Source organism: Hylaeus volcanicus, chromosome 2, assembly GCF_026283585.1.
Source record: "Hylaeus volcanicus isolate JK05 chromosome 2, UHH_iyHylVolc1.0_haploid, whole genome shotgun sequence".
Lineage (NCBI taxonomy): Eukaryota > Metazoa > Arthropoda > Insecta > Hymenoptera > Colletidae > Hylaeus > Hylaeus volcanicus.
This window is the reverse complement of record NC_071977.1, coordinates 5,321,221-5,337,038: the sequence shown is the minus strand read 5'-3', so window position 1 is coordinate 5,337,038 and position 15,818 is coordinate 5,321,221. Positions and strand designations below refer to the sequence as shown.

Genomic DNA, 15,818 nt, shown 5'->3' with positions numbered 1-15,818 from the left:
ATATATATACATGAATATTTATGATATTTATATATATGAATATATATGAATTGTACGTATACCTATATACGTATGTATATCTTGAACAGGGTAAGAGTTTTATTTTAAAGATTAATATTTTTATTTGTATTACAAAAAAATTTGTATATATATATATACATGAATATTTATGATATTTATATATATGAATATATATGAATTGCACGTATACCTATATACGTATGTATATCTTGAACAGGGCAAGAGTTTTATTTTAAAGATTAATATTTTTATTTGTATTGCAAAAAATGTAAATTGTGCGAAGAAATCGAAGATACAAGTTTAAAGTGCTGCCATTTTGCCAATTTTCTTTTAATATACATACTTCGTTGTTTACATACTTCACGCGAGAACCACGTTCATAACGAATAAAACAAAATCATTTTTCATTGGTTCGAACCATCATGGCGGACGTAATCGTGTTAACGTTCTGCGCCCATCTCTCTTTACGTGACGTGGAACATTGTGCGTAACTTCGACAAAAATAAATTGAACAGTTACAAGTTTAATAGAATCTTGTAGAAATACACGTATCAAGTTGTAAAAGATATGGCGATACTTTAACTGTAGAAAAAAAAAAAAATATGATGAAAATTGCCCGAAAACCGGTAAAAATAAAAGAGTGTCCTCCCAAGGAAACTCGGAATGTAAGCGTTCCACTCGATTCGTTGTTTGCATTCGTTGTTTGAAAAGAATATTGGAAGTTGCTTCGACACCCGACGTTTGAGATTTCAGTTTGTTAAAACTACAATTTTATTGCCTCTCTGGAGCAACGAAATATTTAGAGTAATTAATATTAAGTTTAACGAGAATTATTAACGAAGCCTGTGATGCTTCTGTAGAAAGTTTAATTTAACGTCGGATGATAAACTGTAGTTCACGAATTGGTACGAAAAGGTGGAACAACGACGTCTTTGTCATTTTTGATCGCCAAAAGTGGACGCGAGTTGTAGCATCGTATAGTAAAGACCGGCAGCAACTTCCTATGTATAGAAAAAGAAGAAATCAGAAATACCAAAGCTTCAACGTTTCGAATCGCTCGAACTCTATTTTCGGAGGAGGAAAAACTGTTCGGTTGCTTTTAGCGTCTGCTGCCACCTCGTATAGAGTGGTCCAAAAGTTTCGTCGCGTTGAATCATTCTAAATTTTCACTTTCCTTGCGTTTCTTTCTATACTTCATCGACGTTTTTGGTTACCATGCGCTATGTATCGATTCGGTTGTCGTTAGGATGACTGGTAGGCGAAAAGCAATTATGATACTTTCTTTTTTTTTTTAATTTAGAACGAATATGGATTCGAAATGATCGTGATTGTCATTTTAACGATAGCAGAATCAATATGGTACATAACCGAAAAACATTCGGAGTAACAAGAGCGAAGTGTAAAGAAAAAAAGAAATTGAAAAATTTAGTGAACGATCGAATAGTTCGCGATATATTCTGATTACGTTTGTAACAAAGCTTTGGGGTCACTCTCTATGTGTTCTGTCGTTCGATTGGCTGTACATCTAATCGTGATTGTCATTTTAACGATAGCAGAATCAATATGGTACATAACCGAACAAAATTCAGAGTAACAAGAGCGAAGTGTAAAGAAAAAAAGAAATTGAAAAATTTAGTGAACGATCGAATAGTTTGCGATATATTCTGATTACGTTTGTAACAAAGCTTTGGGGTCACTCTCTATGTGTTCTGTCGTTCGATTGGCTGCGTTCTCTTTTTGATGCGATACAAAAATAAATCAAGAGAGGCACTTCGAGACTAAAAATATTTATTAGTCGACGGAGCATGCGTCATGGAATATTCGATCTACAAATTGACAGCTCGTTATGCTTACATTCGAGGAATCCGTAACGTGTGTTGTTTAATTATTCTGTTGTAGTTGTAAGTAATTAAGCAGAACTCTCTAAGCGATTATAACGAATAAAATATTTTAATAATATTATCATGAATACCTATAACTACAACAAAATAATCGCGTTTAATAACTAATACTTCGAAAGTATTCGATCGATCATTAGTAGGCTCAGAAAGGTTCTGCGAAATTGCTCGTAAATACAACAGAGTAATTAAATTAATAATTAATATTACAAAAGTATTTGATCGATTATTAAAATGTCCCAGAGAGTTCTACGAAATTGCTCAGAATTACGGAAGAGTAATTCAAATATTCCATCAATCGTTAAGAGAACATAAACGTAGATTGATCTCGATGCAGCAATGATCGATTGAAATCTCGTGGCCTAGATCGATGAAATACAGAAAATATCTGATCGGGGTAAGAAATATTCGCGGATGTCCGATATTTCCAAGCGACACGACGGAATTGCATGGTCTCTCTTTCGTTTCGTCTTTCTGTTTTTCGACGGACCATTGCCGTTGCCCAAAACGGCGAATTTCGGGGCGCGGGTCCGCGCAAAATGTCGCGGTTCTTACGTGCCGGATTACATAATGGTTCAGCAAACCCTGCCCGTTTCCTCGTCATCCGGCGACCGTAGCTGAAATGCTATTGTTAGCATCGGCGCCGCCACCGGTAATAATAAATTGAAACGCCACTTCTCGAAACACGGGTCAGCATATTTTTAGAGCATTGAAAACGGAATGGAGGGAGACATGTATGAATCCGTGTATGGAAAGGGATTGAATCGGAACCCAGGAACGCGAGTATCGATTATGGATGTCTTCTCGATAGATTGCTGCGTGACAACGTTATTAATCGATACGCTTTTCGAAAGATAATTCGAGTCGAGTCTCGAACGAAAATCAGGATGTTCGTGAACTTGTTCACACATTTTCAGTTATAGAGTTTTCGATTCTTGACGAAAGATAGATATATTGTGTTGATGTAAAGATTCCAATGCTTCTTAAGAGCTTTCGTATGGAGGATTGCATTTTTGTGTGTGTTTTTTTATAGCGCTTAATGAGGTATTTTATATTCATATATTGCACTTTTTGGATACTTTTCTTACAAGACCTCTTTTTTCTTTTGCCTTGTTATCTTTTTTATTTCTCCATTTCTTATCTTAAGCCGCAGAGGTTTTCGATACGTATACATTATCCATAATTTACATTGCCAATTTATATTAGCTATAATCTGGTAGTCAGCTACGCTACGCACTGCTCCACCGTTTGCCTCTCGAAGATTGCGTACGATTATCTTCATTTTGCTTCATTTCAAAGAGTATATATTTTTCTAGAAAAATCCATCAACTCCCTCGCGTTTTTACGAATAAAATACGTAGACTTTGAGAAAAGATACATAAACATTTTGTTAATCCTTACAAATGCTTCTTAAGAGTGCTCGAACGAAACATTTCATATCGTCGTTTTTATTTTGTTTCATTTAAGAAGTACGCTTCTTCCTAGAAACATTGGAATTTTCGCGTTATACAGCTTATATTGGTGTATTACGATTTGTTGACTAGTTAGCTGTGATTTTGCACTATTTTTAAAGAATTCAAACTCAATTTCATATTTAACTTTAATAGTGTCGTTAGACTGTGGATGTTTATGCGAATTCATATTTTTACAGATTCGGATAAAGTATCGGGATTTAAATGGAAGTATGTCTTATCTTTTAAACAGTAAAGCGTATATTTTATCGTTGATATTTTACACATTTTTCCATTTATGCACATCTTCGTACACTTTACCATATTTTCACGTGCTCTAAATGCATAAATATCCGCAGCCTAGTTATACCTAGCCTAGTTATTATCGGTTGATACCGTAAAAGATAGACAGCTGAATAAACATAACGAATTACAGTGTAACAGGAAATCGAGTATCATGTCGTCAAGAATTGGATTAATGCTAGGTAGACTGGAAAGTAATGTCGTTACTTTTACATTAAATTCAAACTCTTATTATAATTTTATAAATTCTATATCGTTAGGTACATTAATTCAAGCCTTTCCTTAATACTTTTGCTGCGGATGACGCACATGTGCGTCCTTTGTTTTTTTAGTCGGTTCAGTCGTATTTAGACAGTGAGTACGATCTAAGCATTCGTGTTGGTCTGTTCTTTTGTGTTTAGTGTTGCGGTTAGACTTTTGGAAAATTTTCTTTCAGCTTTCATTTCTTTTTGTTCGGCAAAATCATATTATATATAAAATAAGTAAAATAATTAGAAATTATATGTTTTTCAAACTAAAATCATATCAGAACATCTCTAAGAAATTTTTCGTTAAAAGAAATATCATAATCGCAGCTCCCAGATTTTCGTCCGCAGCGAAAGCGTTAATTTATCGACTTGATCTATTCGCGAAGGTAACTTGGTTCGAACAGTTATCAAACGGAACACTTTGGAGCGTAAAAATCGCTCGGTAAATCGATAAAATAGCGCAAGTTCCAGAGTGTTGTTTGATTACGTGACGATCTAGAATGGGTTCGAAAGGTATTAAAAAGAAATGCCCGTGCAGTCGAAACAGTTCCGGAAGGATCAGCTGTCCCAAGTGAATCCGCCAAAGTTTGAGAAGTCCGAAGACATGGCGGATCTGACGTTTCTGAACGAAGCGTCCGTGTTGCACAATTTGAAGCAGCGCTACTACAGCAAACTAATCTACGTAAGTTCGTTTTTATTTACCGGTTACTCACCAGCACTTTTCTTTCTTTTCCCCGCGGGATAGACCAGGGACTTCAAAAAGGACCAGTTGCAGCAGGTGAATCCGCCAAAGTATGAGAAAGCCGAGGACATGTCGAATTTGACCTACCTCAACGACGCTTCGGTTCTTCACAATCTAAAACAACGTTACTACGCCAAACTCATCTACGTAAGACTTTATCTCCCCCGAAGAGAGACACGCTCTCTCTCTGTGGTGACGACATGATTTCCACGTGTTTGATTCCTTTTCTCCGTTTTGATCGCCCTCTAAAGGGAGAGATTACCGTTTGATCAAGAAACGTTGGTTAAAAAGCATGGACGTAGACGTGCCGCCACGTTTCTCTCGAACCTTCTACACAATCTCCGTCTTCCGACGAAATTGCATGCCGTCATTTCGAGACATCGGTCCAAGGTTCTTAGACACGCCACGATGTCTCGTTTCCTTCCAGACTTCGCGTCACCACGCACCACGAATAAAGTGGACCTCTCGGTGACTACCTCCGAGTTGTTTCCTTCGAATGCATGAACGTTTTTGGTGTTTCAGGAACGTCGGTTTAAAACACACAGACGTGTAGCGACGTTCCGTGCCTTTGTTGTCATACTTCTTTCAAACGTTCACTTTCAACGTCCACGTTACCAGACAAACTTTACTTTTTTTTTCTTTTTGTCGAGGAAATCGCAAAAATCTCAGAACAACAGATCTCCTCGATCGGCTTGGCTCTGCGATTATCGCTCTCGTTACAAGGACAAATAACGAGCAAACGCTGTGTTGCTTTCCCGAAAAGAAAATCGTCCACGTCCACGTGCGTTATGATCCGATTTTCTTTTAATCGTGTTTATGCACATTTTTTTTTTCGCGGGGGAAATCTTGGAAAGATATCCTTGACTTCTCGGAGACGCCCGGAATTTGAATTGAATTTCCCACGCCACTCGTTTACTGGTGCGCGACTTTTTCCACTAGGGGAACCCCCACGGTGCCCTGCGTGCTCATTAGAGGGGGGCCTGGGGACTTCCAGTGGCCCTCCATGATATTTATGTGCAATACATATTCTAAAATCGAAATCAGGTGTTGTCTGATCGTGTCAATAGCAGAAATTTACGTATCACGTATATGTATTTGGAAAATATATTGTAAATATTGTATATATTTTTAATGTTCTCGTATTATTTACACGTTAACGATCAGGCACCACCGATTGGCTGTGTTTGTCAAGTACAGTTCGTACTCTCGCCTCGATCGAGTTGTGGTACAGGACTTCCTTTAAAATTTATTTGGCGTTAGTGAAAATAAAACTATGTTACATATTTTATACATATTTTAATTTGTAATCAGGGTTGCCACGTATCAACAAGTATTAACAAGTACCATTGCAATTATCGAGTACTAAGTATTATTGAAATTGTGGGTCATTTTTTTAGGATCGATTTTATTTAAGAAATAAATCAAGGGCTCCTTTAACATTTAGCAATCTCGAGCTTTGTCTTATAAATATGTACAATTTAAGTATACCATTTAACTAATTATACAATTTAAAACTGCTTTTGACGAAAAGCTTAATGGTATAAAAATAACGAAAACTTCTATTGTAGAAAGAGGACATTTTCGTTAATGTACAGTAGCTTGTAAACTAAAGATTAGCGGAGGATTTTTTCACTGGAAAATTGATAAAGTAACAGTGGACATTTTATAGAAAGATAGATCGTGATAATTGCATACGTTACGTCTATGTCCATAAAGTTCAAAGAGAAAATTGTATAGGAAAGTAAAACGCAATAATTGCATAAATTACGTCTATATCGACAAAGAGGATATTTAAAAGAGGATATCTTTTAGAGAAAAAAAACCTCAAGGACGAACTTATCATCGTCAGTGGCAACCTTGTTTAAAATGCTCTAAAAAGTACCGATCGAGGCTAGAAATTGAAAGTTTTTTTCTCACCCACGAATCTGGTGAATCGCGGTCGTATTAAACTTGATTTTGATCAATTTTTCATCTCCTTTGCAGACTTACTCTGGCCTGTTCTGCGTAGCTATTAATCCTTACAAAAGATTCCCCGTCTACACGTCAAGGTGCGCGAAATTATACAGAGGCAAGAGGCGTAACGAAGTGCCACCACACATTTTCGCCATTTCTGATGGAGCATACGTGAACATGCTGACCAGTACGTACATTACTACAATTACTGCAATTTCTCCGACTGACATATAAAGCAAAAAGCTGTACCGTTTCGTTAATACTAAGGCCGACCGCACATGGGCGCAACCGATCAGTTTCAAACCACTCGGAAACTTAGTTGCACGCGACCGTGGATCCAGGTAAAGTAAAGATAGTGGAGTAGGTAAAACAAAGAGCGCAAACAGTTTGCAACACTAATTTCAAATCGGTTACGCCGTGTGCGATCGGCCTAAACCTACGAACATTTCACTTGTATCTATTTCTATCGCGATCAGTCAAACGACTGTCCTCGAAGATATTTTTTTTCAATTGAATGCAAAACTATCTAACTGACTCTTTCGTCGCTTTATTAGAGCGCTGAGCTTACATTCGTGACTATAACGCTATATTTGTGGTATCGAATCGAATGATACATGACAAAATTGCATACAAGGTGTCCCAGAAGTAGTGTAAGAAACGGAAACGAAGGGTAGCCGAGACGATTCTGATCAACGATTTCCTTTGGAAAAATGTCGGATGGTGCTTCGTTTTTGAATTATTAATGAAAAACCACCGACCATTACGCCTATGATCTGATTGCGCGCTACTCGGGCGCTGTGATCGGTCGGTGGTTTTTTTTTGTTAATAATTCAAAAATAAAGACTCCACCGACATTTTTGCAAAGAAAATTGTAGTTCAGAATCGTCTCAGCTACCCCTCTATTTCGGGTTCTTACACTAATTCCGGAACACCCTGTATAATTTATATTTCGTATACGGGGTGGACCGAGTAAGCGTGCAATGTCATAACTCCATTATCAGTATCGTCGACCGTCCATTATCAGGCGTCGATCGATCGTCCAACTTTCATACCCGCGTTTTCCTTTGCAGACAGTGAAAATCAGTCCATGTTGATTACCGGTGAATCTGGTGCCGGTAAGACTGAGAACACGAAGAAAGTAATCGCGTACTTCGCCACCGTCGGTGCCTCGACCAAGAAAGCTGATGAAAAGGCTGAGAAGAAAGGATCCTTGGAGGACCAGGTTGTACAGACCAACCCTGTGCTGGAAGCGTTCGGTAATGCCAAGACCGTCCGTAACGACAACTCCTCGCGTTTCGTAAGTTCTCTATTCTCTCTCTTACATAACACCACGTTTGTTCTAATTGCACACTTCGCTTCAAGTTAACCGTAGGCTCAATACTACGACGGTAGAAAATTAGCATCGGTGTCGATGAAATTTATCGAGGGCAATACTTAACTACCTACGAAACAGAGTTGGGTAAAATGTAATCAGAAAACTGATTTCAATCATTTGTGCAATAATGATTATTATAATAATTAAAGTATAGCAATGTACTTAATAATTAAAGTTAATAATTAAAGTTAACAATATACGTAAACCGAATCTAAACGTTAATGAAATTTCGTTAATGAAATTAACAGACATCGATATATTATAGTTTGTGTAAACGAAGTAGAACAAAAGAATTTATTCGTATATTTGAATTTTCTTTGTTGGAAATGGAGGTTAATTATCAAGTATAGAGATTAAAATTTCCTGTCAATATTTGCGCGTTGCAGTTACTTTTTTTTCCAAACGATTAATTTGATGAAATCAATCGTAAGATTAATCATTCTTTAATCTAGTCTAAATATGCCCAACTCTGCTATAGAATATAAAATTATTAACGAGTATACTCGATTTTCTCGATACATGAACGAGATTGCCACATTATTCTTTTATGTTACCGAATAGGGTAAATTCATCCGTATTCACTTTGGCCCCTCTGGAAAACTGGCTGGTGCGGATATCGAGACCTGTGAGTTCTTTTAAACGTTTTAATTTATATCGGGCTGTTCGGAAAGTAATTTCATGGCTGATTAAAAGTGTAAGTGTTCATTCTGACGACGAGATACGAAATTACTTTCCGAACAACCCGATAGTTATATATGTTTATTTATGTAAATTCGTATCTTTATATACACGAGCAGACCGCGGATCTTTACGCAGAATAAAATGTTCGCGAACGTGGCTACAAAAATTGAACCTAAATAGGAACTTATTTTATTCTGCAAATGTTACAACCTGAACTTTACTTTCAATCTTTTTTATATTCTTGCATATTTTGACTTTCACGTATTCTAACGTACATTTTATTTTTTTATATTTCATATTTTCACGGATTTGTTTGCATCCTTATATATTTTTACACGTTTTGACTTTTACGTATTCTAACGTACATTTTATTTTTTTATATTTCATATCTTCATGGATTTGTTTGCATCTTTATATATTCTTACATATTTACATTTGCCACAACATTCGTAAGTATTCGTTTCAATTACAACGAGTACTTACGATAAATGATTCTACGGAATTTTTAGATTTATAAATCGAATAAATATCCCCGCGACGTGTGATATTGTAATATTTACTTAGATTGAAACGCAGTTGGCTTCGAGTCGACTTTCTTGCGTCAATTATTTTTGCAACCCACTCGTCGCAGTTACGTTCGATTTGGCTTTACTTCCTTTTACGTCAGACCAGGGTTCGACGAGAAGCAATTGCATCATTATTTATTTTTGAATCTACGTAGTTACTATAATTGTACCGTAATTTCAACGTAATACGACCGTCGGTGATCGGATTTTTTTTAAATTGTCGGGTTGGTTATGTGTTTAAGGTATAAAAGAACTGTTCACGCGCGTTTAGCACTATGTAAAGTATATATATAAATGATATATATATATTAATGAACTTCGCATGGAACACATAAGAAAACAATAAACAAACGACATCAGCCGATGTCGCTGCCACGATCCAAACCGCTGTCGAGATATTTCCTAACAAAAAAAAATATATATATATATACATGTCGAATGAGTGACCTCCTCCTTGTCGAAATCGGTTAATAAAGAAATTGTGTTTGTTACCCTTAGATCTGCTGGAAAAGGCCCGTGTCATCTCTCAACAGAGTTTGGAGCGTTCTTACCATATCTTCTACCAAATGATGTCCGGCTCCGTGAAGGGCCTGAAGGGTAAGCCTATCGAGTTTCTAATTACAACAATTAATAGTTTACTCGACACGTGGCAACATGATCATTATATAACATATTTCTTTAAGCAGCGACAAATCTCTTGAATCGAAAAACATAGCTCTAGGCGGAGGAGCGTCACGAAGTGATCAACGAGTAATCGTTTCTATTCTTTTCTTATAACAATTACACGAGCAAGTTAACCGACACGTTGCTAATTTAGACTATTCAACGAATACAAAAAAATGATTCGACGATTGAAAGAAAAACCAAATGAAATCGAAAATCGCAGATAAGTTTGTCTAAATTAGCATCATGTCGAGACCTCAGGATCGTTTAGAAATCCTTAAACGTTTCCCCAGTCTCTCCCACTCCCCGAAAAAGATCCAAAATAGGGGAAAGAAAACGTGGCAGGATGCAGCGGGAACAACATATAAGTATCTCTCATATGTATAGTTTAACCGGCCGATTCATAGATTCATGTATCGACCGTTGCGTGGACCCTTCTTTATCCGTTCTATCAAACATTTCAATTCTCTGAACCTCGTTCCATGTAGAGATGTGCTGCCTCTCGAACAACATCCAAGATTACTACTTCGTCTCTCAAGGCAAGACCACGATCCCAAATGTTGACGACGGCGAGGAGTGTCTCTTGACCGACGTAAGAACTCGAAGATTGCGCCAGGGCTACGCAACGCTCCCTGTCTCACATTTTTCTCTATTGTTGCCTTTCTTTTGAACCCTCTTGCTCTACCCACGGTCGACACTCTTTTTCTCGCTTCTTTTATTGCCATCCCTTTTAGGTCTTCTGGTATACACCCCATCCCTTTGAGTTTATTGGTTGTTCATTGTTTGCAGATTTACGTTAGACGATGTTTGACCCGAGTGTGCACCAGAGGAATACCAAGGTCACGTTTCTACGGAATGTCCCAGAATTAGTGTAAGCACCGGATATAGGAGGTAGCTGAGACGATGAACCACAATTGCTTTTGGAAAAATCTCGGATGGTGGTTTGTTTTTGAATTATTAACCAAAAACCACCGACCAATCACAGCGCGCGCTCAATCACGACGTTCGGATCACGGATTTTCTTCAAACTTTGTACATTTTTAGTAGTCCATTAGTACAATATAATGTGCAAATAATTAGGTTGTCTCAAAAGTTTCTTTCGCTTTATTAATAAGTAATACACGGACAATATTTTATGTTTTATGTTACATTACTGAATTGTGCACGATTCATTTTGCTCCGTTACCGTTACAACATGAACATCTATGAAATTAGATTGTCTATTTATATAAACACGACCACATAAAGTAATTGAGTTGCAACTAGCGAAAGAAACTTTCGGGACAACCTAATATTAAGGCGCACTAATTTGGCGTTTTCGAGAAAATCTTTAGAGAAGTTTGTAGATTTTTGCAGAGGAAATTGTGGTTCAGAATTGTCCCAATTACATCCCATTTCCGGTTCCAACACTAATTCTCGAATACCCTGTATAATAATAACGTTATTCGACTCAATTTTTCTTTCATTCTTGAACGATACTGGAGTCTTTAATGGCGACCTCCGTGTTTCTCTGGAATAGTAGTACATTTTAAAAAGGTCCTTTTAAAGTACAGGACTTTCCCAAATACTCAAACCTCCTACACGTGGAAAAGGAAGGACTGAGTGACCAAACGGTATTCTAGAAAACTGTACCGTACGCCTGTTGTCCTTAATTTTACGAACGAAACCCTCGCTAGGACTGCGTTCCTAAATTGTCGCCTTTTCTCAGTTTCATTTCAGGACAGTGAAACCGAAAATACTTGCAATTAACGCTAGAACTGATCAGATTACAAACCAGTCGATTTGATCTATGCATTTCGGTTTCTAATATAAATTGTTTATTTACCGAATGTTCTTATACTGACTAATTCTAATTAAATTTCTTTCTCGTCTAGTTTAAAGGATATCGTAGTAGTTTAAAATGCGTTTGGTCTCGCTGGAACGTTACACGATATCGAAACGTATATCGAAACTGCGTATATCAAAACTGGTCGATTCTAGGACAACGAAACGACAAGAATCGTAAATTACGATAAGAAAAACGTATCGATTAGAAAACCAACAGAGTGGCGCCATCACTATAGATATCGTAGTATTTATAGTAATATTAGTTGACAGTTCTGGTGTTAATTCTGTTCAAAGCGTGTTCCTTGGACGTTGTCGAGTTTAAAGACAATTTAGGAAGGAAGGGTTTCGAGAAACAATTCCTACCGGACAGGGTTGCTTTAACAACGAAACGATACACCAGGCGATTAATTCAGATAGAATCGTCGCTTCAACGAAAGTTCACCTTCCGGACTTGTAGATAAATTCCCAAAGGAAAGCCACCAGAAAACATGGCAACCTTACACGTAGTTAATGCCCGCATGTCTTTTTTGTTTCCTTTTTGGTGACCCGTAGAGATGTTGCTGCTGTCCAACAACATCCACGACTACTACTTTGTGTCGCAAGGCAAGACGACTATACCTGGCCTCGATGATGGCGAGGAACTTTTGATTACCGATGTAAGTGCTTCCCTTTGACTGGTCAAGCACTTTTCTACGCAATGTTCGAGGTTGAATCATTCGATAATAAAACACCACAACGGTTCGCTATGCTTTGTAAAAAACAAATAGTATCGTAATGAATTATTCTAGAGAAATTGAGACCATTATAATCTTTTTTTAAATATTCCTATTTTTCTATCTGTTTATATTCTACATTGTCCGCCGTCTTAGTATGGTCTGTATTAGATTTTGTTTGAAATATTTGTGTTCATTTTACGATAAGAGTATGCCGAGTGAAAGCGTTTCTTTTTTTTTTTTTTTTTACGTATTTACGAATAATTCCACCTCGAAATTGTTACTCGCCCTCTGTTTATATGATTTTTTCAATTCCTCACTGGTATTCCTTTGTTCTCAGAGGAATAAGACACTCCTCGAGCTTTGTGTTTATGTTATCTGTGATTTTAGCGAGACCTTACTTTTTCTTCCTACAGGCTTTCCATCTGTTATGCGCGATATTGTGTTTAGATTGTTCGCTCTTTGCCATTCATTCTCTCTCACTTTCTCTATCTCTCTTTCCGTCTATTTACTTATTTCAGCTCTTCGATGCTCCACTATCAAACAGACTGTAACAAACTCATATTCTCTTTAACAGCTCACGCAGTAATTTTTAGCAGCAAGAATTATGGCTACGACAGAAGACACGCCATCTCCGCTTTCATTTCTATGATCTATATTTTCTTCTCTGTTACTCTTGTTCCTTGTTCTCTTCTCTTTCTCTTCTCTATCGCTCTTCTTCTTTCAGCATCTACCTGTCGCAAATAATCTACCACGTGTCACTCTTTTCTCTTTCGCGCGCGTCGCGTTGCAATCGCTCGCGTTTTCTGAGATACTATCCGTCAAATTCGAAAACGAGAATTGTGATCGAACTCGGGCTAAACTACGGCTGGGATACTGTTTCTAAAAAAAAAAAAATACGAATATCGGTTCGGTTTAGAGTAAGATCTTTAAAAAACTTATTTTTTCTTTTAACATCATTACATTTTCATTATTAATTTCGTGTAATATTTTTTTATTTAAAAGAGAATGTTTTTTTAATCGTTGATAGTTGTAGCGTTAGTTAGAGGGCTATGAAACGTCCATTTCCGTAAAAAATATATACTCACAAAACTCCTTTCATTTTTTTTGTTGGAAACGTACCGAAAATTGTATAAAAATTATTCTGGAAATAGGAAGTTTATGGAGAACATTTAGTTAAAAAAAATATACTTTTTTCGATACATAAAATCGCGTTGGATTTAAACTAGAATTTATACGTATCTTGGTTTCTTTTCTTTTCTTTTCTTTTTTTTTTGTAAATTACTCAATGCAAACCATTCACCCAGCCATAGTTTAAATCCACACAGAGGAAACCGATCGTTAGTAATTGGAGGGTAATTCGAGATTGAGAGGCGATTGCAAGCGACACGCCACGACGATACAGTTGCTCGTTAAACAAGCGGCTTAAACCGAGCAAAAATAATGCAGAATTAACTCTACTGAGCAACCGGATCGGGGACTATTGGTACATTAGCCAGGGTAAGACCAGAATTCCTGGAGTCAACGACGGCGAAGACATGGAAGAAACGGACGTAAGTCCAACCCCAGGGTGCATTAGAAATCTCGGTAAACTTCCGGCTACCTTATTGATCCCTTGATAAAAAGGGATCGAATCTGTAGACTTTCGGCAAGGAACAACGGTTGTTCGGTGCCGCGAACGCTTTCCTTAACACGTTGAACGCCACTTCTATGCGGACGACAGGGCTTTTCGCTAACGAAAAGCCTTAGCTAAGCATCGGGTTGATCCCGATGGATAACTTCCGCTGCGAGTGACAAATAATCATGCCTTCGGCTGGCAATTATTTATTGGGTTGTCCAGAAAGTTCGTGGCAATTTTTAAGAAACATTCAAAGACACGTTTGAATTTCGATATTTATATTTATCGAATTATATATGTACCATTTTGTTCCACAATTTTTCCACGATTTTAAGGGATGTCCACGTGTTATTTGTTTTCAACCATTCCGATGTATGCAGACCTGTACCGCCTACCAAAAATCGACATGGACTTTCCAGACAACTCGATATAAATGGAAAGTTTCATGGATTTTCACGAGTATTGGCAGTCGACGTGTTAATGGTGTCTCTTTCTTTGGCGAGAGAAGATCGTAGAGCGTAAGGTAGTAGAAAAGTTGGGCCGAGGTTTTCGTCACCCCCTCGCGCCCCGCCTGCGAAAGCTTCCTGCCGCCGCAATCGGGGTGCGGGGAGGTGGGGGGAGAAAAAGAAATACTTTGATTCGGAGTACTTTGACTCGAGGAAAAACAATGGAGCCCCCAGGATACCCGCTCCCCGATCAGCTCGAAACTTAACAATTTTTTTTTTTCCACCGCGCCAGCACGTTATTGCGCACCCGCTGCAATTGGAAGCAACCGATTAATAGTTCAGCTACTAGTTTCACCACACTCGAAGATTTTCTTCTCAGGAATTGACGCCACTAATGGACCACCGATCGCGAGTGGTGCGACCACTCGAATACGATTAAGTCATTCGTTATTTCGATCGAATAATCCATGCTTTACCTTTGAATCAAACCGTGACACTATCTTCTGACTTTTGGTAACATCGAGATGGATGATTAATCGTCGAGAGACTTTTGTTGTCGAGTAAATATGGTAATTACTCGACGAGCTTAGGAACCGCGTGCATCGAATGAATGAGAAAATGTCTTTAGCCTAGAATGGTCCATTGAACTGTAATCTATTTTCTTCGGAATGTTTCGCAGACATGTGTTTCTTGTCCAACAACATATACGACTATGTCAACGTGTCTCAAGGAAAAATCACAATCCCCAACGTAGACGACGGCGAGGAATGTTTACTGACGGACGTAAGTCCTTCAAAATTCGATTCCGGGACCCACGTTTCTCTTTCCCGACTATCTTCGAATTCACTTTCGACCTTCCCTGTGTACTTTGTTACCAATGTAGAGATATATCTCGTCCTCTGTAGATTCCAAAGTGGTGTACGTACAGGGTGTTCCAGGATTAGTGTAAGAAGCGGAAGTGGAGGGTAGCTGAGACGATGAACCGCAATTGCCTTTGGAAAAATGACGGATGGTGCTTCGTTTCTGAGTTATTAATGAAAAACCATCGACCAATCACGGCGCTCGGGTCATCGGGTGATTGATTGGTCGTTTTTTCATTGATAATTCAAAAACAAAGCACCAGCTGACACTTTTTCCAAAGGAAATTGTGGTTCATCGTCTCAGCCACCCTTCATTTTCGGCTCTTACATTAATTCTGGGACACCCTGTATACATCGATAATTGGAAAATAGTAACGAAAACTAATCGATGCTGCTATATCATTATACGAGGTATTGTATTTGAAAGTATTTAGTGATTTGAGAAGAAAATGA

The 15,818-nt window shown here is 37.8% G+C and overlaps 1 protein-coding gene across 11 annotated transcripts in view; it reads left to right on the top strand.

Annotated features, from left to right (window-relative positions):
- Nucleotides 1-15,818, top strand: part of LOC128872399 (myosin heavy chain, muscle) — a 73,059-nt gene that overhangs the window by 6,201 nt on the left and 51,040 nt on the right. For 5 of the 11 annotated variants that reach the window (XM_054115042.1, XM_054115034.1, XM_054115044.1 and 2 more), the window contains 6 exons: nt 4,667-4,810; nt 6,647-6,803; nt 7,687-7,913; nt 8,553-8,616; nt 9,737-9,835; nt 10,390-10,493. In XM_054115042.1, the coding sequence (XP_053971017.1) occupies nt 4,667-4,810; nt 6,647-6,803; nt 7,687-7,913; nt 8,553-8,616; nt 9,737-9,835; nt 10,390-10,493 (795 nt within the window). Of the gene's footprint in view, nt 1-4,666; nt 4,811-6,646; nt 6,804-7,686; nt 7,914-8,552; nt 8,617-9,736; nt 9,836-10,389; nt 10,494-12,280; nt 12,385-15,184; nt 15,289-15,818 lie in introns of all 11 variants that reach the window. The other 6 variants (XM_054115040.1, XM_054115039.1, XM_054115036.1 and 3 more) reach the window with 2 other exon arrangements.